The sequence below is a fragment of the Bufo bufo genome, chromosome 10 (genome assembly GCF_905171765.1).
Source record: "Bufo bufo chromosome 10, aBufBuf1.1, whole genome shotgun sequence".
In the NCBI taxonomy this organism is placed as follows: Eukaryota; Metazoa; Chordata; class Amphibia; order Anura; family Bufonidae; genus Bufo; species Bufo bufo.
In genome coordinates this window covers 84021488-84045990 of record NC_053398.1, presented here as the reverse complement: position 1 = coordinate 84045990, position 24503 = coordinate 84021488, and the positions used below count along the sequence as shown (strand labels likewise).

At 42.5% G+C, this 24503-nt stretch overlaps 1 protein-coding gene across 6 annotated transcripts in view; it reads left to right on the top strand.

Annotated features, from left to right (window-relative positions):
- Positions 1-23786, top strand: part of RIPOR1 (RHO family interacting cell polarization regulator 1) — a 381181-nt gene extending 357395 nt beyond the window's left edge. For all 6 annotated transcript variants that reach the window (XM_040410140.1, XM_040410139.1, XM_040410137.1 and 3 more), the window contains 2 exons: positions 13685-13775; positions 22878-23786. In XM_040410140.1, coding sequence (XP_040266074.1) covers positions 13685-13775; positions 22878-22975 — 189 coding nt within the window. In that variant the 3' untranslated portion in view covers positions 22976-23786. The remainder of the gene's footprint in view (positions 1-13684; positions 13776-22877) is intronic.
- Positions 23787-24503: the final 717 nt, after the last annotated feature.

Genomic DNA, 24503 nt, shown 5'->3' with positions numbered 1-24503 from the left:
TTGGATCAGCCTGTAGTGTGTTTTTCCACTTTAATTTTGAGTGTGACTCCAAATCCAGACCTCCATGGGTTAAAAAATTTGATTTCCATATTTTTTTTTTGTGTGATTTTGTTGTCAGCACATTCAACTATGTAAAGAACAAAGTATTTCAGAATAATATTTAATTAATTCAGATCTAGGATGTGTTATTTGTGTGTTCCCTTTATTTTTTTGAGCAGTGTATATAACATTGCAGGAATTGCATGTTAAATTTTTTTTTTTATATCAAAGGTAAAAGAGTTTTGTGTTGAGTCTATTTTAGTAGTTTTTTTTTTAAAGAAATCATGTGTTCCTGCAATTTATACATCTTCCACATCTGTGGAAACCACTTATATTTAACCACCTATGCATAGATACACCGCTTGTTCTTGAATATGTAATGAAGGGAGCGATCTTTAGTCCCAGATTTGGAGCTCTTGTGTATACTATTTGTGGTGAATCTGATATTAGTGATCCTATTGTTTTGTCTTTTTGAATATAGTGCCAGTGTTTGTTTACTATGTGTTCAATCTTTTTTATATTGTGCATTATAGGGAAGAATTATACGGGGAGTTTCTTCTTGTTTTTTCTTAGAGCTAGCCAAATCGGTTGTGGTTCTATCCATTTCTTTTTCTTTTTGTAGGGCATTATCCAATATTTTTTCTGGATAATTTTTTGTCCTAAATTCAGCTCTCATTTTTATGGCTTCTTCCTCAAATTTTTCCGTATTCATGCAGTTCCTCTTTATTCTACGGAACTGGCCAAAAGGAATATTTAGCAGCCACCTAGGGAGATGGCAACTTGAGAACAAAATAAAGCTATTCTTAGCAACAGGTTTCTGGTAAGTGTTGCATATGTAATGATCTCCATCAATAGTAATCTGTAAATCTAAAAATTCTGTACAGTAATTGTTAATATTAGATGTAAAAGACAAATTGTAGTTATTGATGTTAATTTCGTCTAAAAATGTCTAAGTCTGGTTTCCCATCTTGCCAGATCAAAATTACATCATCGATGTATCTTTGCCAGAGCACTAGGTCTGCCCCCAGCCTGGGAGTAATATATTGTTGTTCCCAAAATGCCACTCTATGCAAACAGGGGACATGGTCCCCCATTCTAGTGATCAGCGGATGCTAAACCTGGCACCCCGCCGATCGGTTGTTTGAAAGGGTTGCGGCGCTTGTGGGAACACTACTTCCGCTTCGAAATTACCTGTGCGTCGTTACCTTTGTAGAGGCGTAATTATAACCACCTATCCGATTTCAAGTTGTCCTGGCCTAGATGCAGCAAAATGGACTCAATCCATGGGATGAAGTTTTTTATGCTGCAATGCATTGTTTTCCTTTCCCCCCAAACAAAATGCTTTTAAACCAAAAATTTTCTATTTTGGTCTTCTCCATCTACAAAACATTTTTCCAAAAGCCCTCCAGTTTGTCCAGGTAATCTTTAGCAAACTGCAAATGGCATGCAATGTTCTTTTTGGAGAGCAGCGGCTTTCTCAGCATCTTTTTGCAATTCTGCCATGCACACCATTGTTGTTAAGTGTCCTTCTGATCGTGGACTCTTGAACATTAAAAGGGTTATCCCTGCTGATCCCCGCAAAGCTGCCGCTGCATCTCCCCATCGCACAGATGAAAACATACAGCGTTTCAAGGGCAGCCAATAGCTGCCCATGAGGGGAACGAGCCTCCCGAGCCCTAGGGGACCAAGAGCGATGTGGGTGCCAGGAAGCCAGGTAAGTACAATCAGTGTGAGGGGCCCGGGCGTTGGGGGAGGCTTTTTAGGGTTTGGATAACCCCTTTAACATTAGCTAAAGGCCTTTAGTTGCTTAAAGGTTACTTTGGGTTCTTCTGTGACCTTGCAGACTATTACACAACTTGCTGTTGGCGTGATCTTTGTTGGTCGACCACTCCTATGGAGGGTAGTAATGGTCTTGAATTTTCTTTGTTCGTACACAATCTGTCTGACAATGGATTGGTGGAGTCCAAACTCTTTAGAGTTGGTTTTGTAACCTTTTCCAGCCTGATGAGCCTCAACAACTCTTCTTCTGAGGTACTCTGAAATCTCCTCTCCAAGGAGAGCTTGTTGTGAAGATCAGACTTTAAAGCCTCATGCACACGTCCGTGGAACACAGACCGTGAGATACCGGCCTGGATTCCTGCTGAGTACAGGAGCGCATGGCGTCATTGGTTGCTATGACGCCGTGCGCTTCGTGCTGCAGCTGCTGTACAGTAATACACTCGTATAGATAATGTGTATTACGTAATACACTCGTATAGATAATGTGTATTACTGTACAGCAGCAGGTGTATGGCGTCATAGCAACCAATGTGTGCGCTCCTGCACTCAGCAGGAATCCAGGCCGGTATCTCACGGTCTGTGTTCCACGGACGTGTGCATGAGGCTTAATAGAGCCCTGTATTTTACCCTTTGAGGACCTGCCAATTTTCTGTTTGAGTTTTAGTTTTTTTATTCCGTGCCTTTCCATAGCCATAACTTTCTTTTTTCTGTTCACCTAGATGGCTTTTTTTGTTTTTATGTGGGACAAGTACTTTCTAATGGCACCAAGTTATATTGCGTATAATGTAGTGGGAAGCTGGAAAAAAAAATCTAAATAAGATTGAATTGGGAAAAAAACACAGTTGCGCCAGTTTTATGGGTTTCATTTATAGCGTGTTCCCTACTTGGTAAAACTGAACGATTACCTTGATTCTCCGGGTCCATACGATTACAGCAATAACACATTTATATCGTTTTTCTCGAGTTTTAATAATGAAAAACAAAATTTTGGAAAAAGATAATTTTTTTTTCTTTGCATTGCAATATTCTGACCCCAATAACTTTTTACATTTCTATACATGGAGCTGTGTGACAGCTAATTTTTTGCAGGTCAATCTGTAGTTTTTACTGATGGAGTGTGTGACTTTTTAATCACTTTTTATTCAATTATTTTTAGGACGTGAAGCAACCAAAAAACCGTGTTCAATGTACAGGATAAATATGTTTATATATGTTTAAATATGTTTATATTTTAATAGTTTGGGGTTTTTGGGATGCAGCAGTGCACATTTATTTTTATTATGGGAAAGGGTAATGATATGAATTTTTATATTTAATCTTTTTTATACTTTTAAAAACTTTTCTATTTTGTCCCCCTAGGGCACTTCAATGTACAGTCATTAGATCTCTTATCTCACATACTTATGTGATTTAATGCATTAGTGTATGGGAAATTCAGTATTTTCCAATACATTGCTGCTGCCAGCAATTACGGCTAGTATTGAGATACTACTGCCAACAAACAACTTCCCTGGTCTCATCACAGGGGAAAGCCCTTTTGGCCCCCAAGCAGTTCTTGTGGGGAAAGCCACCTCAGATGACATGGTCACAATTGACATGTATGGTGGATATTGTAAAGGGGTTAAGTAAAACAAGTCGCCCACTCACACTTGATTCTCCTCCCATTGGTTGAAAATACCCAACTCTAATTTCACCTTCAAATCATCTGCTAATCCTAAGGCCCCTTGCAGACGAGCGAGTATTCCACACGGGTGCAATGCGTGATGCGAATGCATTGCGTCTGCACTGAATCCGGACCCATTCATATAAATGGGTCAGTGTACTTTCACACATCACTTGTGCGTTACGTAAAAATCACAGCATGTTCTATATTCTGCGATTTTCACGCAACGCTGGCCTAATAGAAGTGAATGGGGCTGTGTGCAAGCAAGTGCGGATGCGATGCGTTTTTCATGGATGGTTGTTAAGAGATGTTGTTTGTATACCTTCAGTTTTTTATCACGCGCGTGCAAAACGCATTAAATCGCATTGCACCCACGCAATAAAAACTGAACGCGATCGCAGGCAAATCTGAATGAACTTGCTTGCTAAATCACACATTTTTAACGCATTCGCAACGCATCCAGACCTATTCCGCTCACGCTCGTCTGCAAGGGGCCTAAGGGTACGACCACACAGTCAGGTTCACATAATTTCATAACTCTTAATTATGTGATATTGGATAATTTTCCTCAGTAAATAAATGACCAGGTCTAATATATTTGACTCGTTTGATTTGATTTAGTTATCTTTTATCTAGAGAGACATACGGTACTAGTAGCTACCAGTCCAGTATATGCTGACATTGACTGCTTTACAATACTCTTTATGCATACTCTGCTCTGAAACAGATTTGCTCATCTTTTATTACTTTTACACCATAAGATCACTTTAAAAAAAAAAAATTTAAGCGGTTTGCATTTTGTGTCTTCACATAGTTAATACGGTTGAAAAGTCCAAGTTCAACCACAGTTATTGAGCCATAACTTTTTATTTTTCTGTGGAGTTGTAGTTTCCATTGGTGCCATTTCCTTTTTTGACACTTTTTTTTTTTTGGGAGGTGAGATGACCAAAAACAGCAATTCTGTCATTATATTTTGTTGCTTTTATTTATTATATGAAGAAAAAATGTGACCTCAGTCATTCTCAAGGAAGTCATACAGCTAATTCAGAGTAGGCAAAATAAACTGTCATGACAACAAAGTACGAAAGTAAATTTTAAAGTACAATGTCACAATAATCCCACGTGGAAAGAAAACATTACACAGAACAAATCAATGCAAACATGTTCTTGCTACCAAGTTCAAAGAAGAAACAGTCTAGAATTTGTCAAAAATATTAACACAGATGTATGGCCCTACCTGCAATTAGTTGTCCAAGATCAGATCCTCACCCAGTAGTACTTGCTCCTTATGCTAGGTTGTCCGCTGAAAGCACTCCTTGATGGGGACATGCCATGGCAAAATGAAAATGAAGCTATACTTCACTTCAAACAACCTTTTTACTCTTTGCTGGGAGATTCATCCAAGTCTGTAGCTGCAGTCCCTGAATACCCAAAAATTACTCAAAGGTACTCGAGGGGTTAAAACAAGTCAAGTGAGAATTAGAGAAGGTAATAACCTTCATCGATGAACTCCTGAATTACTAAGCAATCCCACACGGGTCATTTATAGATGCAACAATACCAATTATGTGCATTTCGTTATATATTTGTTTTAAATAATGAAGGTCTGGGTAAGGTAAAAATGTGTGTTTTTTGTAACGTTTTTTTTTGTTTTCAAACACATTTTGTACTTTTACTGTCATCTGTATGAAGTTGGAAGATGCGATCACACATTTTTTTATACAAAGTTGGCATTTGACCAAGATATTTCTCTCACCCAGCATGGGTATATGTAAAATGACACCCCAAAACACATTCCCCACCTTCTCCTGAGTACGGAGATACCAGATGTGTGACACTTTTTTGCAGCCTAGGTGGGCAAAGGGGCCCATATTCCAAAGAGCACCTTTCGGATTTCACAGGTCATTTTTTACAGAATTTGATTTCAAACTCCTTACCACACATTTGGGCCCCTAGAATGCCAGGGCAGTATAACTACCCCACAAGTGACCCCATTTTGGAAAGAAGACACCCCAAGGTATTCCGTGAGGGGCATGGCGAGTTCCTAAAAAATTTTTATTTTTCTTTATTTTTTTTAGTGGAAAATGATGATTTTTTTTATTTTTTTTTTCATACAAAGTCTCATATTCCACTAACTTGTGACAAAAAATAAAAACTTCCATGAACTCACTATGCCCATCAGCGAATACCTTGGGGTCTCTTCTTTCCAAAATGGGGTCACTTGTGGGGTAGTTATACTGCCCTGGCATTCTAGGGGCCCAAATGTGTGGTAAGGAGTTTGAAATCAAATTCTGTAAAAAATGACGAGTGAAATCCGAAAGGTGCTCTTTGGAATATGGGCCCCTTTGCCCACCTAGGCTGCAAAAAAGTGTCACACATCTGGTATCTCTGTATTCAGGAGAAGTTGAGGAATGTGTTTTAGGAACTCGTGAGATAAATATCTTGGTCAAATGCCAACTTTGTATAAAAAAATGGGAAAAGTTGTCTTTTGCCAAGATATTTCTCTCACCCAGCATGGGTATATGTAAAATGACACCCCAAAACACATTCCCCACCTTCTCCTGAGTACGGAGATACCAGATGTGTGACACTTTTTTGCAGCCTAGGTGGGCAAAGGGGCCCATATTCCAAAGAGCACCTTTCGGATTTCACAGGTCATTTTTTACAGAATTTGATTTCAAACTCCTTACCACACATTTGGGCCCCTAGAATGCCAGGGCAGTATAACTACCCCACAAGTGACCCCATTTTGGAAAGAAGAGACCCCAAGGTATTCGCTGATGGGCATAGTGAGTTCATGGAAGTTTTTATTTTTTGTCACAAGTTAGTGGAATATGAGACTTTGTATAAAAAAAAAAAAAAAATCATCATTTTCCACTAACTTGTGACAAAAAATAAAAAATTCTAGGAACTCGCCATGCCCCTCACGGAATACCTTGGGGTGTCTTCTTTCCAAAATGGGGTCACTTGTGGGGTAGTTATACTGCCCTGGCATTTTCCAGGGGCCCTAATGTGTGGTAAGTAGGTTAATGACCTGTGAAATCCGAAAGGTGCTCTTTGGAATGTGGGCCCCTTTGCCCACCTAGGCTGCAAAAAAGTGTCACACATCTGGTATCTCCGTACTCAGGAGAAGGTGGGGAATGTGTTTTGGGGTGTCATTTTACATATACCCATGCTGGGTGAGAGAAATATCTTGGCAAAAGACAACTTTTCCCATTTTTATATACAAAGTTGGCATTTGACCAAGATATTTATCTCACCCAGCATGGGTATATGTAAAAAGACACCCCAAAACACATTCCTCAACTTCTCCTGAATACAGAGATACCAGATGTGTGACACTTTTTTGCAGCCTAGGTGGGCAAAGGTGCCCAAATTCCTTTTAGGAGGGCATTTTTAGACATTTGGATACCAGACTTCTTCTCACGCTTTGGGGCCCCTAAAATGCCAGGGCAGTATAAATACCCCACATGTGACCCCATTTTGGAAAGAAGACACCCCAAGGTATTCAATGAGGGGCATGGCGAGTTCATTGAAAAAAAAAAAATTTTGGCACAAGTTAGCGGAAATTGATTTTTTTGATTTTGTTCTCACAAAATCTCCCTTTCCGCTAACTTGGGACAAAAATTTCAATCTTTCATGGACTCAATATGCCCCTCAGCGAATACCTTGGGGTGTCTTCTTTCCAAAATGGTGTTATTTGTGGGGTGTTTGTACTGCCCTGGCATTTGAGGGTCTCCGCAATCATTACATGTATGCCCAGCATTAGGAGTTTCTGCTATTCTCCTTATATTGAGCATACGGGTCCATACGGGTAATGAGATTTTTTTTTTCCGTTCAGCCTCTGGGCTGAAAGAAAAAAATGAACGGCACAGATTTCTTCATTCGCATCAATCAATGTGGATGAAAAAATCTCTGCCAAAAAAAGAAAAAGGAGGGGAAAGGCGTCTGCCAGGACATAGGAGCTCCACCCAACATCCATACCCACTTCAGCTCGTATGCCCTGGCAAACCAGATTTCTCCATTCACATCAATCGATGTGGATGAATAAATCATTGCCGGGATTTTTTTTTTTTATATATACAAAGTGTTTGCCAAAGTATATGAACACCGCCACCTCCTCAGCTCATATGCCTTGGCAAACATATCTTTTACTGCAGAGGAGAAATCTCGTCTTGCAGCGCCGCATACACCGACTTGCGTGTAATCTGACAGCAGCGCAATGCTTCTGTCCGAATGCACATCAGTGCTGCAGCTGGTCGATCGGTTGGTCCACCTGGAAGGTAAAAAAAACAAAACAAAAAAGAAAAAACCAGGCCGCAAAGCAATAACTTTATTAACTTTAGAACAGAACATATTAACTTTTTTTTAACTTTTTTAAACTTTTTTACTTACCGGTAATTTTTTTTTTGTTTAGTTTTTTTTACCTTTATAGAACAAACCTCTCCTTCCCCATGGGACAATGTGCAAAGCGCAAATCGCCCAAAGATGTGGCGAAGTACGTTATGCACTTTATCCCAGGTGAAAGGAGAGGTTTGCAGCAGCTGAGAGTAAAAGGGCCCTAATAGCCCTGTGTGCCTGTCCTGTGAGATGCAATCCCTATGCTAGGTGTATCTGTGTGTGGTACTTCCGGAAACACTCACCAAAGCATAGGGCAGGGTGGTCAGGACAGTCAGGACAGAAATAGCGGGTGTCACGCCTTATTCCACTCCTGCTACAGACACGACATCTTTTTCGGGGTGACTGTTGGGTTGAGGTACCAGGAACGACACTGGGGAAATGTCGCTCGTGTAGACGGCTAACTACACTGGTGGATGGGGCCACGGAACCTCCTGGGTAAAGGAGGTTCTCGATGATCTCTTCCTGGAATTTGAGGAAAGATCGTGTTCTCCCAGCCTTACTGTAGAGAACAAAACTATTGTACAGCGCCAATTGAATTAAATATACAGACACCTTCTTATACCAGCGTCTGGTTCTGCGGGAAACTAAATACGGAGACAACATCTGGTCATTGAAGTCCACCCCTCCCATGAGCGCATTATAGTCGTGGACACAGAGGGGCTTTTCAATGACACGGGTTGCTCGCTCAATTTGGATTGTCGTGTCTGCGTGAATGGAGGAGAGCATGTAAACGTCACGCTTGTCTCTCCATTTCACCGCGAGCAGTTCTTCGTTACACAAGGCAGCCCTCTCCCCCCTTGCAAGACGGGTGGTTACAAGCCGTTGGGGGAAGCCCACGCGACTAGTTCGCGCGGTGCCACAGGCGCAAATCCGTTCTAGAAACAAATGGGCCACACTTGTGTAAAAATTGTCCACATAAAGATGGTACCCCTTGCCGAATAAGGGTAACACCAAGTCCCAGACTGTCTTCCCACTGCTCCCCAGGTAGTCAGGGCAACCGACCGGCTCCAGGGTCTGATCTTTTCCCTCATAGATCCGAAATTTGTGGGTATAGCCTGTGGCCCTTTCACAGAGCTTATACAATTTGACCCCATACCGGGCACGCTTGCTTGGGATGTACTGTTTGAAGCCAAGGCGCCCGGTAAAATGTATTAGGGACTCGTCTACGCAGATGTTTTGCTCGGGGGTATACAAATCTGCAAATTTCTGGTTGAAATGGTCTATGAGGGGCCGAATTTTGTGGAGCCGGTCAAAAGCTGGGTGGCCTCTGGGACGGGAGGTGGTGTTGTCGCTAAAATGCAGGAAACGGAGGATGGCCTCAAATCGTGCCCTGGACATAGCAGCAGAGAACATGGGCATGTGATGAATCGGGTGCGTGGACCAATATGACCGCAATTCATGCTTTTTTGTCAGGCCCATGTTGAGGAGAAGGCCCAAAAAAATTTTAAGTTCGGAAACTTGGACTGGTTTCCACCGGAAAGGCTGGGCATAAAAGCTTCCCGGGTTGGCGGATATAAATTGTGTGGCATACCGGTTTGTCTCTGCCACGACTAAGTCCAAGAGCTCCGCAGTCAAGAACAGCTCAAAAAATCCCAGGGCCGAACCGATTTGAGCTGTCTCAACCCGAACTCCAGACTGGGCAGTGAAAGGGGGAACTACAGGTGCGGCTGAAGTTGGTGACTGCCAATCAGGGTTTGCCAGCACCTCAGGGATTCTAGGGGCTCTACGGGCCTGTCTGTGCAGTGGCTGCGACGGGGTAACTAGTGCACATGCCACCGTACCAGCTTCAACTGCCCTTCTGGTGCTCGCCACGTAACCATGTTGTACAGCAGTGCTGGTACTAGGTCCAGGGAGGGCTGCGCTGCTGGTGTATGCCTCACCACGTGATCCGGCAGCGACAGCCCCACTCTGCTGCTCTTGAAGCGGATCCTGCATAACCTGTGGTCTAGCGACACGGGGCCGGGTACGCCTGGTGCTGCCAGGGACCTCCACCTCCTCGTCCGAACTTTGGGTCAGAGAGCCACTGCTTTCCACAGGTTCATATTCTGACCCGCTAGATTCGTCAGATGAGGGTTCCCACTCCTCATCCGACTGGGTCAGAATCCTGTAGGCCTCTTCAGAAGAATACCCCCTGTTTGACATTTGGACTACTAAATTTAGGGGTATTCCCTGAGACTACCCAAGAAAAAAAGCAAGCCTGTCTTACAAAGGGGAGGCTAGCGAAGTACCGGAGGCCGCTGCGGTTGATAAAAAATATCAAAACTGATTTTTTTATCGCCGCAGTGCGTGTAAAATGAATGTGCAGTGATCAAAAAATATATATTTTTTGTCACTGCGGTGGGGCGGGCGTGGGTGAACGCACGTGTGGGCGACCGATCAGGCCTGATCGGGCAAACACTGCGTTTTGGGTGGAGGGCGAACTAAAGTGACACTAATACTATTATAGATCTGACCGTGATCAGTTTTGATCACTTACAGATACTATAAAAGTACAAATGCTGATTAGCGATACGCTATTCAGCGAATAAAAGTGACTGCGGTAGGGTGGGCGCTAACTGACGCTAACTACCTAACCAAGGGGCCTAAACTATCCCTAAAACCTAACAGCCAATACCAGTGAAAAAAAAAAGTGACAGTTTACACTGATCACTTTTTTTCCTTTCACTAGTGATTGACAGGGGCGATCAAAGGGGTGATCAAAGGGTTAATTGGGGTGCAGGGGGGTGATCTGGGGCTAAGGTGTAGTGTTTGGTGTACTCACAGTTCAGTCTGCTCCTGTGCTGGATCCAACCGACGAAAAGGACCAGCACAGGAGCAGACAAGCCATATAACAGATCATATTTACTAATATGATCTGTTATATGACTTTTGATTGGATTTTTTGAAAATCGCCAGCCTGCCAGCCAATGATCGTTGCTGGCAGGCTGGTGACGAACTTGTTCTTTGAATTTTGCCGGCCCGCGATGCGCATGCGCGGGCCGGCTTTGAGCGAAATCTCGCGAGATGACGCGTATATGCGTGACTGTGCGCAGCGCTGCCACCTCCGGAACGCGAATCTGCGTACAGCGGTCCGGAGGTGGTTAAACTCTCTACACCTGAACTAAACTTACAACAGTGCAAGGGCAGATGCAGTCTATTTAAATGGAGGAGAGTGAGTGATTTGCCTGGTCACATCACCCTTTATCAGCAGCCATTTTATGGACAGGACCTCTGTGTGGACAGCACACAAGCTTTGTTAAACAAGGGGATACAACTTATGAAATGTAGAAAATGGCTACAAAGGCTATATAAGTAAGTGCCATATAGTTATCTTACAAACAGATTGGTCAACAGTAACCAGAAAGTGGCCAACCCCGTGGCCAACCCCTTTAAGCCTTGGCAAAGATGCCAGGCTGTTATGACCATACGGTAGATCTGCATCCCGTGAACTCTCCACAGGAAACGGGTAGATAAGAGGACAGAGTTAGCCTCTTTCCTTTATCTAACTGCTCAGAAGCTATGGTGGCTATCAACAGTTATCTCTAATCCCTGTCACAGCAGGTAGGTATCAGCCATAAACACAAAGATGGTTCTTGCCGTGTACTGAGCGGGCTTAGCTGAGCCTTCTCCATAAACCCCTTCTGACATAATGACGTACAGTTACTTCAGATTTTGGGAAGGGTTTAACAATACTATGTACAACACGTTAACATTTTAGAAGGCTAATTGGTATAAATTGTCTGTATAGCTGGTAGGGATGTCCCGATACCATTTTTTTAAGACCGAGTACGAGTACCAATACTTTTATTTAAGTACTCACCGATACCAATTACCGATACCAATTATAACAGCGGCGCAGTTGCTGATAGCAATGAAAAAAATTAAAGCTGGAATTTGGTTGCTATGGACAACTGCTTTACTTTTCCATAAGAATGGACTGCAGTACCTGGGCTCCGGCAGCTCCTGACATCTCTCCACCTCCGGCCCAGCTTCTTGCAGTCCCCTGAGGATAATATCCAGAACCCCAGCCAGAGGCGGCCTCCTCCTGCCGCTGCCAGGCCAGCACGTCCCCAGGTGTATAATATCCGCTGCCATCCCCACGCTGATCAGCTGGGAGCAGCGCCACCGCCGACCGGAAGAGAAGATGGGACACGCCGCTGCCCGGAAGAAGATGGGACACGCCTCCGCCAGCGCTGATCTAGGGCCATGAGGTATCGGCCGTGGTATCGGCGACATTTGCACGAGTACAAGTACTCGTGCAAATGTCCGGTATCGGCCCCGATACCGATACTGGTATCGGTATCTGGACATCCCTAATAGCTGGTATCGGCATTTAGTTTTTGTGGCAGTTTCTGAGCCAAAATTGGTTTCAGAATATATAGGGAATATAAATGAAGGACCTATACTTCTCCTTCCTGATGTATATGACACAGCTTCCAATGGATCCAACAGGCAGCAAAAGGTTTTATTTTATAATTTTGAATCCACTTCAGGCTTTGGCTCAGAAAAGTGCCCCAACAAATAAATGAGAGATTCCTGCCTTGAGCATTAAAACTGTGGGAGTAGAGATTCTAGTGCATATTCCCTTTAACCCCTTATGGACCGGGCTCATTTTCACCTTAAGGACCAGGCCATTTTTAGCAAATCTGACTAGTGTCAATTTGTGTGAATAACTTTAAAAACGCTTTTACTTATCCAGGCCATTCTGAGATTGTTTTTCCGTCACATATTGTACTTCATGACACTGGTAAAATGGAGTAAAAAAAAAATAATTTTTATTTATAGAAAAATACATAATTTACCAAAAATTTTGAAAAATTTGCAAATTTCCAAGTGTCAATTTCTCTACTTCTACAGGGTGGGCCATTTATATAGATACACCTTAATAAAATGGTAATGGTTGGTGATATTAACTTCCTGTTTGTGGCACATTAGTATATGTGAGGGGGGAAACTTTTTAAGATGGGTGGTGACCACGGCGGCCATTTTGAAGTCAGCCATTTTGAATCCAACTTTTGTTTTTTCAATAGGAAGAGGGTCATGTGACACATCAAACTTATTGAGAATTTCACAAGAAAAACAATGGTGTGCTTGGTTTTAACGTAACTTTAGTCTTTCATGAGTTATTTACAAGCTTCTGACCACTTATAAAATGTGTTCAATGTTCTGCCCACTGTGACTATCTGATCAAAATTCTTTTTTTTTTTTGGGGGGGTGAAGTGCAAAAATGTAGAATTTTTTTTCATTAAACTGTTCACTGTGAAAATATTTTTTTCCCCATAGTACGGGCATTTTGTGACATGGCAATGACAATTCTGTTTTTGTTTTGTTTTTTTATTGTTAAAATGGGGAAAAGGGATGATTTGAGTTTTTAAAGATTTTATTTATTTTTATAGTTTTAAAAACTTTTTTCTTTTTACTCTTAAGACGCCTAGGCCTTGGCTTCAGAGCTTTAAGAAGGGCCAGGGTTGCCATATCAACTGAATAACTCCCTCGATCTCGTAGCAGGGGAGCCGTTGAGGCCTTAGGAGTGCAGCACTCCTGGGATTTCACTGCTCAGATGCTGTGGCTGCAATTGAGCATGGCATCTGTGGGGTTAAATGTCCATGATTGGCATCATCACAGCAGGCACCTAGTAGCCACAGTGCCTGCTCAGCTCCTGAACAGACACCATCTTTTAAGTCCAGACCTGCGCCGTACATTTATGGCAGATGTTATGAAGGGGTTAATGATGTATAATAAAGTTAAGTAATTCTAAAAAGATGTCCTGGTTTAAAGCACATTAACCACAATTTTATATTGTATGTCTTTGTGCATTTACAGGCCAAAGAAAGCATAGAACAACTTGTTTACCTGTGCCAAACAGACAAGGAGGAAGTAAAAGAGGCTGCCAAACATAGTCTGATTCTTTTTGGTAAGAGAAGTGTAAATTTGTCTTTGACATGTTAATTATTATTGTATAATTTTACTAGCCTCAGTTTATTTATTAAAGAGAGGGGAAAAACTTTTCAAGATGGGTGGTGACCACGGCGGCCATTTTGAAGTCAGCCATTTTGAATCCAACTTTTGTTTTTTCAATAGGAAGAGGGTCATGTGACACATCATGGGATGCATCAAAAGAGGCGTAGAGGCTCATGACAAGAACATACGTTTGTCTCTATACAAATAGTTAGCCCATGCATGAATAATTATGTACAGTTTTTGGCTCCTGTGTATAAGAAGGTTTTAGAGTGAGAGGAGGGAGACCAAGATAATTAAAGGCTGTGGACACCTTTCGTGGGCATATTTTTTAAATTAATTTTACTTACTTCGGGCTACGGGTATTTCTCATTCTCACTGAAATCTGTCAGAGGGCTGCTCTCGTTGCTTGATCTATTGCCCTAATTCTGGTCTCCCAAGGGTTCATGAACTCAATTAAGGTGAAATTTTATAAATTTGATCATAATTTAATGAATGTTTTATAAGCGGTCATGTTTTCAGATAAGGGACACAGATCGAGCAGCTCTCTGATGGATTTCAGTTAGGAGAAAGAACAGTCTACAAAATCATTGAAACCTGAAGGCTGTCGAAAACAATCAGTTGAAATTTTCTGTTAAAGTAAAAAATACATTTTTTGTAACTCGCCCGTAAAATCCTGTTCTTGCTACATGCAATTGCTTCCTAGTGGCAACAGCTATACCCACGGTCTTTTATGTTTCCTAACAAAGGTGTCCATGGCCTTTAAGGCAATGGGTGGTTTGTAGTATCAAGACCTATTCAGTTTGGAAAAAATATGACCTAGGGATGATCTAATTACAGTGTACAAATATGTAAAAGGGCAGTACAGAGATCATTCTAATTAACTTTTTATACCCAAGACTGCTTACGCACTTTTTTAGGAAAGAAGGCTTCACCATATACATAGATGGGGCTTTTTTACTATAATAGCAGTAAGGCCTCATGCACACGACCGTTGTTTTATTCAGTGTCTGTTGCGCCGTTTTTCATGATTTTCTGCAGACCCATTGATTTTCAATGGGTCCGTTTAAAACTCGGCTAATGCACCGTTTGCCATCCGCGTCCGTGATCCAGTCCGTCCAAAAAATATAACCTGTCCTATTATTTTCGCGGAAAACGGTTTGCAGCCCCATTTAAGTCAATGGGACCGCTAAAAAACGCGGAGGCACACAAGATTGTCATCCACGTCCGCTCCTGTTTTTTTCCAATCATTTGCATGGCAAACCTGTCTTTGACTTTTTTTTACATTCCTTTATGTCTGGTGGTCCTCCAAAACTTAAGGAAGACACACGGAAACCAAAACGGATCACGGAACAACGGAACCCCATTTTGCGGAACTGAACACAACAACAGTCGTGTGCATGAGGCCTAAAGCTCACAGAGACAGGATGTTGTGATGGTAGATGAACTGAACAAGTTTCTGAGGGACCTGGATGCCTTTCTTTAAAGAGAACCTATCAGCACAAAATGCATTCTGAAGGCAAATGATATATAGCAGGAGGAGCTGAGCAGATGGATTTATAGTTTTATGGAAAAAGATGTAGTAAAACTTATACAAATTTATACATTTATATCTGCTATTTCTGAGTTCATTGTTCACGGGGAGATGTTATCAGTGAAGGCTATCTCTGTATACATACAGAATGCTATCAAACAATAAAAACTCCACCACAGTACACAAAGTTAAAGGGGTATTCCCATCCGAGACAATGGTGGCATATCGCTAGGTCCCACCGAGAACAAAGCGGGGAAGTTGGTGGCCGAAGGACCTCTGATTTGGCCACCTTCAAGACCTCTCCCCATAGTGAATGGAAGTGAACCGCCACAGCTCTCGTTCATTTCCATGGGACCTACGGAAATAGCCGAGCCAACACTTGGCTATTTTGAGTGGCCCTCTGGATTGTATGGATGGCGGCTGCGCATGTGCAGTGCGCCCTCCACACCTTTCGGGGGTCCTCTCTTGGTGTAGGTGCAGGTCCCAGAGGTAGGACCCGCACCTATCAGACAATGGGGGCATATACTAGCGATATGCTCCCACTGTCTGAGATAGGAAAACCCATATAAGTGTGTTGCTTAGGCTACTTTCACACTGGCGTTTTGGCTTTCCGTCTGTGAGATCCGTTTCAGGGCTCTCACAAGCGGTCCAAAACGGATCAGTTTTGCCCTAATGCATTCTGAATGAAAAAGGATCCGCTCAGAATGCATCAGTTTGCCTCCGGGGACGGATCCGTTTTCCGTTTTCTATGACGCATAGATGGCACAATAGAAAACGGATCCGTCCTCCATTGACTTTCAGTGGTGTTCAAGATGGATCTGTCTTGGCTATGTTATAGATAATACAAACGGATCCGTTCATGACGGATGCAGACGGTTGTATTATCTGAATGGATCCGTCTGTGCAGATCCAAGACGGATCCGCACCAAACGCGAGTGTGAAAGTAGCCTTATATGGAGGTTTGTATTACCATGCCACACGTGTGTATTGTTCATATCTTAAGACTAGTGTTGTCAGGGACCTCTTACTGTTTCAGTTTGTAAGGCATACACACCCATGGCACGGCAATACACGTTTGCATATCGGCAATATAGATAACTCCATGCATTGCAGTGTAAGATGACCATGCTATCATGGGAGTATCAAACTGCGTCCCTGTGCTCAATCGCCTCCTCCCTCAGTACAGGCAGGACCAGGCTCAGTTCACATTACTGCATTTGAGAATAGAGTCCCCCCTATTCTCTTATACTCTGTGCCTGCTGTATGACAATCAATAGAGATATTGTTACCGGCTCTGAACAGCAATAACAATAAATATATCATCAGAAACTTAGTAGTAATAAATATATACTTTAAAATGTAATAGTAAGACATCCCCTTTAACCCCTTAAGGACTCAGCCCTATTTCACCTTAAAGGGTTTCCACCACCTCATTTTGACCTAATTAGCTCTCGGACACTAGCGATCTGCTAGTGTCTGATCTACCTAACAATGCTATTCTCAGACCTGTGTGTGGATCCGTTTCACTAAAAAACGAACTTTTATTAATATGCTAATGAGCCTCTAGGTGCTATGGGGGCGTCTTTTCAGCACCTAGAGGCTCGGTCTACTCACATTGTATGCCGCCCCGCTCGTCCCTCCAGCCCGCCCATCTCCTCTTGAATGAGCGAGTGGACGAATTCTTGTGCCTGCGCCGTGCGCGTCTGTATTCGGCGCAGGCGCAGTGAATGTCTGACCGCTCCCTGCACAGACATCTCCACTGCACCTGCGCCGATGACCGAGATGTCTGTGCAGGCAGCGGTCAGACATTCACTGCGCCTGCGCCGAATACAGACTAGCACGGCGCAGGCGCGAGAATTCGTCCCCTGGCTCAGATGGAGGATGGCATTCAAGAGGAGATGGGCGGGCTGGAGGGACAAGCGGGGCGGCATACAATGTGAGTAGACCGAGTTTCTAGGTGCTGAAAAGACGCTAGTGTCTGAGAGCTAATTAGGTCAAAATGAGGTGGTAGAGACCCTTTAAGGACTTGGCCATTTTTTGCAAATCTGACCAGTGTCACTTTAAGTGCTGATAACTTTAAAACGCTTTTACTTACCCAGGCCGTTCTGAGATAGTTTTTTCGTCACATATTGTACTTCATGACACTGCTAAAATTGGGTCAAAAGTAAATTTTTTTGCATAAAAAAAATACCAAATTTACCCAAAATTTTGAAAAATTAGCAAATTTCAAAGTTTCAGTTTCTCTACTTCTGTAATACATAGTAATACCCCCAAAAATTGTGATGACTTTACATTCCCCATATGTCTACTTCATGTTTGTATCATTTTGGGAATTATATTTTATTTTTTGGGGATGTTACATAGCTTTGAAGTTTAGAAGCAAATTTTGAAATTTTTCAGAAATTTTCCAAATCCCACTTGTTATGGACCAGTTCAGGTTTGAAATCACCTTGTGAGGCTTACATAATAGAAACCATCCAAAAATGGTATTCAAAACTGTTTTTACAAACTTTGTTAACCCTTTAGGTCTTCCACAAGAATTTCGATTTTTTTTTTTGGGGGAAAATTTTCCAGTATGATCAATTTTTTCCTGGGAAAAAAAAGGGTTAACTGCTAAACAAAACTCAATATGGGTTGCCCTGATTCTGTAGTTTGCAGAAACACCCCATATGTGGTCGTAAACTACTGTTTGGTCAAACGGGAGGACATAGAAGGAGGGGAACGCCATATGGTTTTTGCAAGGCAGATTTTGCAGGACTGGTTTTGTTTATACCATGTCCCATTTGAAGCCCCCCGTTGCACCCCTAGAATAGAAATCTCAAAAAAGTGACTCCATCTAAGAAAGTACACCCCTCAAGGTATTCAAAACTGGGTTTACAAACTTTGTTAACCCTTTAGGTGTTTTCCACAAGAGTTAATGGCAGATGGTGAAACAATTTTGAAATGTAAATTTTTTTGGACAATTTTCCATTTTAACCCATTTTTTCCAGTATGATCAATTTTTTCCTGGGAAAAAAAAGGGTTAACTGCCAAACAAAACTCAATATGGGTTGCCCTGATTCTGTAGTTTGCAAAAACACCCCATATGTGGTCGTAAATTACTGTTTGGCCAAACAGGAGGACATAGAAGGAGGGGAACGCCATATGGGTTTTGGAAGGCAGATTTTGCAGGACTGGTTTTGTTTATACCATGTCCCATTTGAAGCCCCTCGTTGCACCCCTAGAATAGAAATTCCAAAAAAGTGACTACATCTAAGAAAGTACACCCCTCAAGGTATTCAAAACTGGGTTTACAAACTTTGTTAACCCTTTAGGTGTTCCACAAGAGTTAATGGTAGATGGAGAAACAATTTTTGAATTTCTATTTTTTGGAAAATTTTCCATTTTAACCCTTACTTTATTACTGTAAAAAATGGGTTAACAGCCAAACAAAACTCAATATGGGTTGCCCTGATTCTGTAGTTTGCAGAAACACCCCATATGTGGTCGTAAACTACTATTTGGCTAAGGCCTCTTTCACACGACTGTATGGCTTTTTCAGTGTTTTGCGGTCCGTTTTAAACGGATCCGTTTTTCCGTTCCGTTTTTCCATATGGCATATACAGTATACAGTAATTTCATAGAAAAAATTGGGCTGGGCATAACATTTTCAATAGATGGTTCCGCAAAAAACGGAACGGATACGGAAGACATACGGATGCATTTCCGTATGCATTCCGGTTTTTTTGCGGACCCATAGACTTTAATGGAGCCACGGAACGTGATTTGCGGCCAAATATAGGACATGTTCTATCTTTCAACGGAACAGAAAAACGGAAATACGGAAACGGAATGCATATGGAGTACATTACGTTTTTTTTGCGGAACCATTGAAATGAATGGTTCCGTATACGGAATGCAAAAAACGGCCCGCAAAACGGAAAAAGAAAACGGTCATGTGAAAGAGGACTAAACGGCAGGACATAGAAGAAGGGGAACGCCATATGGTTTTTGGAAGGCAGATTTTGCTGGACTGGTTTATTTACACCATGTACCCTGCTGCACCCTTAGAGTAGAAACTCCATAAAAGTGACCCCCATCTAGGAAACTACGGGATAAGGTGGTTGATGTTTTGGGACTATTTTAGGGTAAATATGATTTTTGGTTGCTCTATATTACACTTTTTTGAGGCAAGGTAACAAAAAATGTAAATTCTAAAATTGTTTCTACATTCGCTATTTAGTTTCGTGGAACACCTAAAGGGTTAACAAAGTTTGTAAAGTAACTTTTGAATATCTTGAGGGGTGTAGTTTCTTAGATGGGGTCACTTTTTTGGAGTTTCTAGTCTAGGCTACATCAGGGGGGGCTTCTAATGGGACATGGTGTCAAAAAAAACAGTCAATCAAAATCTGCCTTCCAGAAACCATATGGAGTTCCCTTCGTTCTATGCCCTGCCGTGCGGCTATATAGCCATTTACGACCACATATGGGGTGTTTCTGCAAACTACAGAATCAGGGCAATAAATATTTAGTTTTGTTAACCCTTGCTTTATTACCGGAAAAAAAGGATTCAAATGGAAATTTTGCCAAAAAATAGGTGTTTTGGCATAGTTTTTATTTTATATTTTTAACGCTGTTCATCCGAGGGGTTTGGTCAAATGTTATTTTCATAGGGCAGATTCTTACGGACGCGGCGATACCTAATATGGCTAAGTTTTAAAATGTATTTAGATTTTACACTATATTATCTTTTTAGGAACCCAAAAAATTATTTTAGTATCTCCATAGCCTGGGAGCTACTTTTTTTTTTTTTTTTTTTTTTTTGGGCGACTATCTAATGTAGGGGCTCATTTTTTGCGGGATGAGATGGCGGTTTTATTGGCACTAATTGGGGGTGCATATGACATTTTGATCGCTCGCTATTAAGCTTTTTGTGATGTTAGGTGACAAAAAATGGCTTTTTTTTTTTTTTTTTTTTTTTTTTTTTTACGCTGTTCATCCGAGGGGGTTGGGTTACATGTTACTTTTATAGAGAAGATTTTTACGGACGCAGCGATGCCCAATATGTATGGGTCTCAGACTTTGGAGACACTAAGCAGGCATCCTCAAACTGCAGGCCTCCAGATGTAAAACTACAATTCCCACCATGCCCTGCTGATGGCTGTAGGTTGTCTGGGCATGCTGGGAGTTATATTTTTACAACATCTGGAGGGCCGCAGTTTGAGGATGCCTGCACTAAAACTAATATTTTTTTTGGGGGGGGGAATTGTTTCCGTGTCTCCATAGTTTTTTATGTTCTCTAGGGGACTGTTGGGGACTATAAAAATGTAGTACTCCATGGAAGTGTGATACTCCCTGAAGCAATCGATAACGCAGAGGCCCGGATGATCGGGGCACGTGTCACACTGAGTGGTGGTGTCCTTCCGTATCCCCCTCCTGCGACACACTCTGCACTTTTTTTGGGTTCGTCCCTTCTTTCCAGTATGGGGGACCACACCTGGAAAATGTTGGCCAGGGACGATCCGGGCGCCTCCAATTCCCAAGGTACTCCGGCCTGCTCTTTCCCGGTCCGAAAAGATCAGGTCCTTGAGGACTGCCTCATAGAATTGGAGGAATGTCCCTGTGCTGCCAGCGCTTCGGGATAGTACAAAAGAGTTGTACATGGCAACCTGCACCAAGTAGACCGCAACTTTTTTGTACCATGCCCGGGTTTTGCGCATGGCATTATATGGCTTGAGGACTTGATCAGAGAGATTAACTCCTCCCATATACCGATTGTAGTCAACGATACAATCGGGCTTGAGGACCGTTGCCGCGGTACCTCGCACAGGGACAGGGGTGGTGCTGTTACCGTGGATTGTGGACAGCATAAGGACATCCCTCTTGTCCTTATACCTGACCAGCAACAGGTTTCCACTGGTAAGGGCACGGGTCTCACCCCTGGGGATAGGTACCTGGAGGGGGTAGGCAGGGAGGCCGCGTTGATTTTTCCGCACGGTCCCACAAGCGAACGTGGATCTGGAGGCAAGGGACCTGAACAAGGGAATGCTAGTATAAAAGTTATCCGTGTAAAGGTGGTAACCCTTATCTAGCAGTGGGTACATAAGGTCCCACACGGGTTTCCCGCTAACACCCAGAGTGGGGGGACATTCTGGGGGTTCAATACGGGAATCTCGCCCCTCGTACACACGAAATTTGTAAGTGTACCCTGAGGCACTCTCACAAATTTTGTACATTTTCACGCCATACTTAGTGGGAATGTATTGGCAGAAACTGAGTCTCCCCTTGAATGCAACGAGAGACTCATCAACCGCGACCTCCCTTCCAGGTACGTAGGTCTACTCAAATTTGGCCCCGAAGTTATTGATGACCGGCCGTATCTTATACAGACGGTCATGGGCAGGATCACCTCGGGGGGGACATGCTGCATTATCGGAATAATGCAGACATTTCCGGATGGCCTCAAACCGGGGACGTGTCATGGTCATACTGTAAAGTGGGGTCTGGTAGTGGACGTCCCCACTCCAGTATTGCCTGACACTGGGTTTTTGCACTAGACCCATATGCAGCACGAGGCCCCAAAATGTCCTCATCTCGGCTGCACTGACCGGCGTCCAGCCACCAGGTCTAGCCAAAAATTAACCCGGGTGCTGAGCAACGAACTGTTGGGCGTACAGGTTCGTCTGCTCCACCATCAGATTCACAAATGGGTTACTGAAAAAAAAAACTAAAAAAGTTAATTTCAGTAAACCCCACTGTGGGAATCTGGGGTGGTCTAGGGTCTGAAAGCTGAAACAAAAAAAAGTTTAGAATAAAAGTGCTTTTTTTTTTTCCTAACTAACTTTTCCCTTCTATCCCTGCCTAACGGTGCCTCTCCCTCACTGACCCTAACCTACCTGGAGGGCGATGGGTGCAGGAGGGTGATGGGTGCCGATTAGGGGGGATCTCAGGAGCCTGGTGAGGACGGTGCTGCAGGGTGCTCGTGCAGAACAGGAGGGGAGAGAGGAGCGCAGGAAGTTTGAATCTCGCGCCTCTCTCACTGCAACAATCAGCACCGTTGACAGCAGGCATCAGCACCATGGCCAGCACCGCCTCTCCAAATGTTCATACTGCGATTGGTGGTGTGTAATCACGCCACCGATCGCAGTCTTTTTCCGGTTCATCGGGTTATCGGAGACCCGAATGGACCGGAAACGCAGCAAACCGCAGGTCTGAATTGACCTGCAGTTTTCTGCGATCGCCGATACGGGGGGGGGGGTCACATGACCCCCCCTGGCGTTGTGACAGGATGCCGGCTGAATGATTTCATCCGGCATCCTGTTCGGATTAACCCCCGCGGCGCCGCAATTGCGATTTAAACTTAGGACATACTGGTACGCCCTGAGTCCTTAAGGATTCGGGAAATAGGGTGTACCGGTACGCCCTAAGTCCTTAAGGTGTTAATAACTGAGTCTTGATAGCATTTATATCACAGTTTTGGTTGATGTATTTATAAAGCATTACTTTGTAAGTTTCCGTTTCTTTTTCTTTTGTTTTTTAACACAGGAGAAGATGGTAAAATTGCTTTTCGGCATTTGGAGGAAACTCTGGGAAATCTGCCTCGACTTTTTGCACCTGGAGCAATGGCAAGCACTGCATTCTAAACCTACCAGACACGTCATCTTGGAGACAAGATGGACACTACTAGGAGACAAGAGGCACATGAGAGAGGAATTTCAAGATATGAGCAAGTGTAGATGACAGTATTGACGAGCATCTTTACTGCGGACAGCTTTGTGCTGGATGCTGATAGAAAGCTTTATTAAAATGATCTACCTCTGACAATTGTAATGTTTCACTAAGTGACAAGATCAGTAATGAGCATCAACTACTACTCACTGTTCAAATATACAGTCCATATGTTCCATTATTGTGTGGGATAATGCAATATGAAATCAGAGAGTTTGCAATATAGGAAGGCGCCTGCTCATTGATGTTTATATGTAGATTTTATTTCATGATGTAAAGATCTGCCATGCATGCCCTCATTACAGTACACGTGTAAGTATGGGCTAAGTGACCACTGCTATTTTTGTAACAAATGCCACTAGTCCATGTGGAGTGGTCCTTGTAACGGAATTCTGTATTTTTTGTTTTTAATGGGAAATAACATGAGAAGAATGGCCTGATGGGAAGCTTCCAGTGATAGTCAGACCTTGTTTATATCAATAAATGTGGCTTATATTTTTACAACAACAAAATAATAGCAGTCTATATGAGATCTGTGAACTGACTATTTAATTTTCTTGTGTAAAATTGTGCTATATCTTTATATGTTCAGGTTATAATTCTGCTGACACTCTTGATATATATTTTTTTTTTTTCTTCAGCAATTCTTTACTCATCAGTTATTTAGTTACTAATTTAAGGGACATTTCCATCAGAACAGGGTATTTTTTCATACTCAATGTTTATTTTAAAAAAAACTTTAGATTTTTGACTGCTTTTCTCGTTCATTTCGACAGTACTATGCCATTGGAATTTAAATACAAAATATTGTCTTTTTGTAGCAGTCAATACAAATAAGACCTGCAATATAGATATACCTATCTATTGTCAGTTTACTGCCACACTGAGGGGAATATTTTATCTCAAGGATAAACCTCATGATGATAGTAATTCTAGAATTAAAATAACAGCAGAACAGCTCTATTGTTCTCTTGATAGGCATAGATAAAGATGCCCATAGAAGAGCACTGCATTGGTTAGTATATTGTGTGATGCTCTTATTTACTCACTCATCCTTCTTCCCTCGCTGGTAGCAGTGATTGACTGAAGACGTTAAGTGGGACTACCTGCTGTACTAAACGTCCAATCAAATAGGAAGTTAAAGAGCCAGGATGGGGAGTGACTTAAAAAATTATATCCAGAAAACCATCCACCCCTTTTTTGATAAAAGAAATTAAATAGAACATTCATATATAGGCTGTTAATATGTGATACATTTTTGCTGGAAGTGTCCCTTTAAAGGGAATCTGTCACCAGCAACCTTCTTATCTACGAGTTTGCATAGACATATAGCTGTGGTTCATCTGATTAAAGTGCTGTTTTTCTTTTGTTGATCTGAAGCTTCGTTCCCAAGTTATGATACTTAGGCCTTTGGTGCAGTGAGGGCGTTGCACTTGCTCTTTT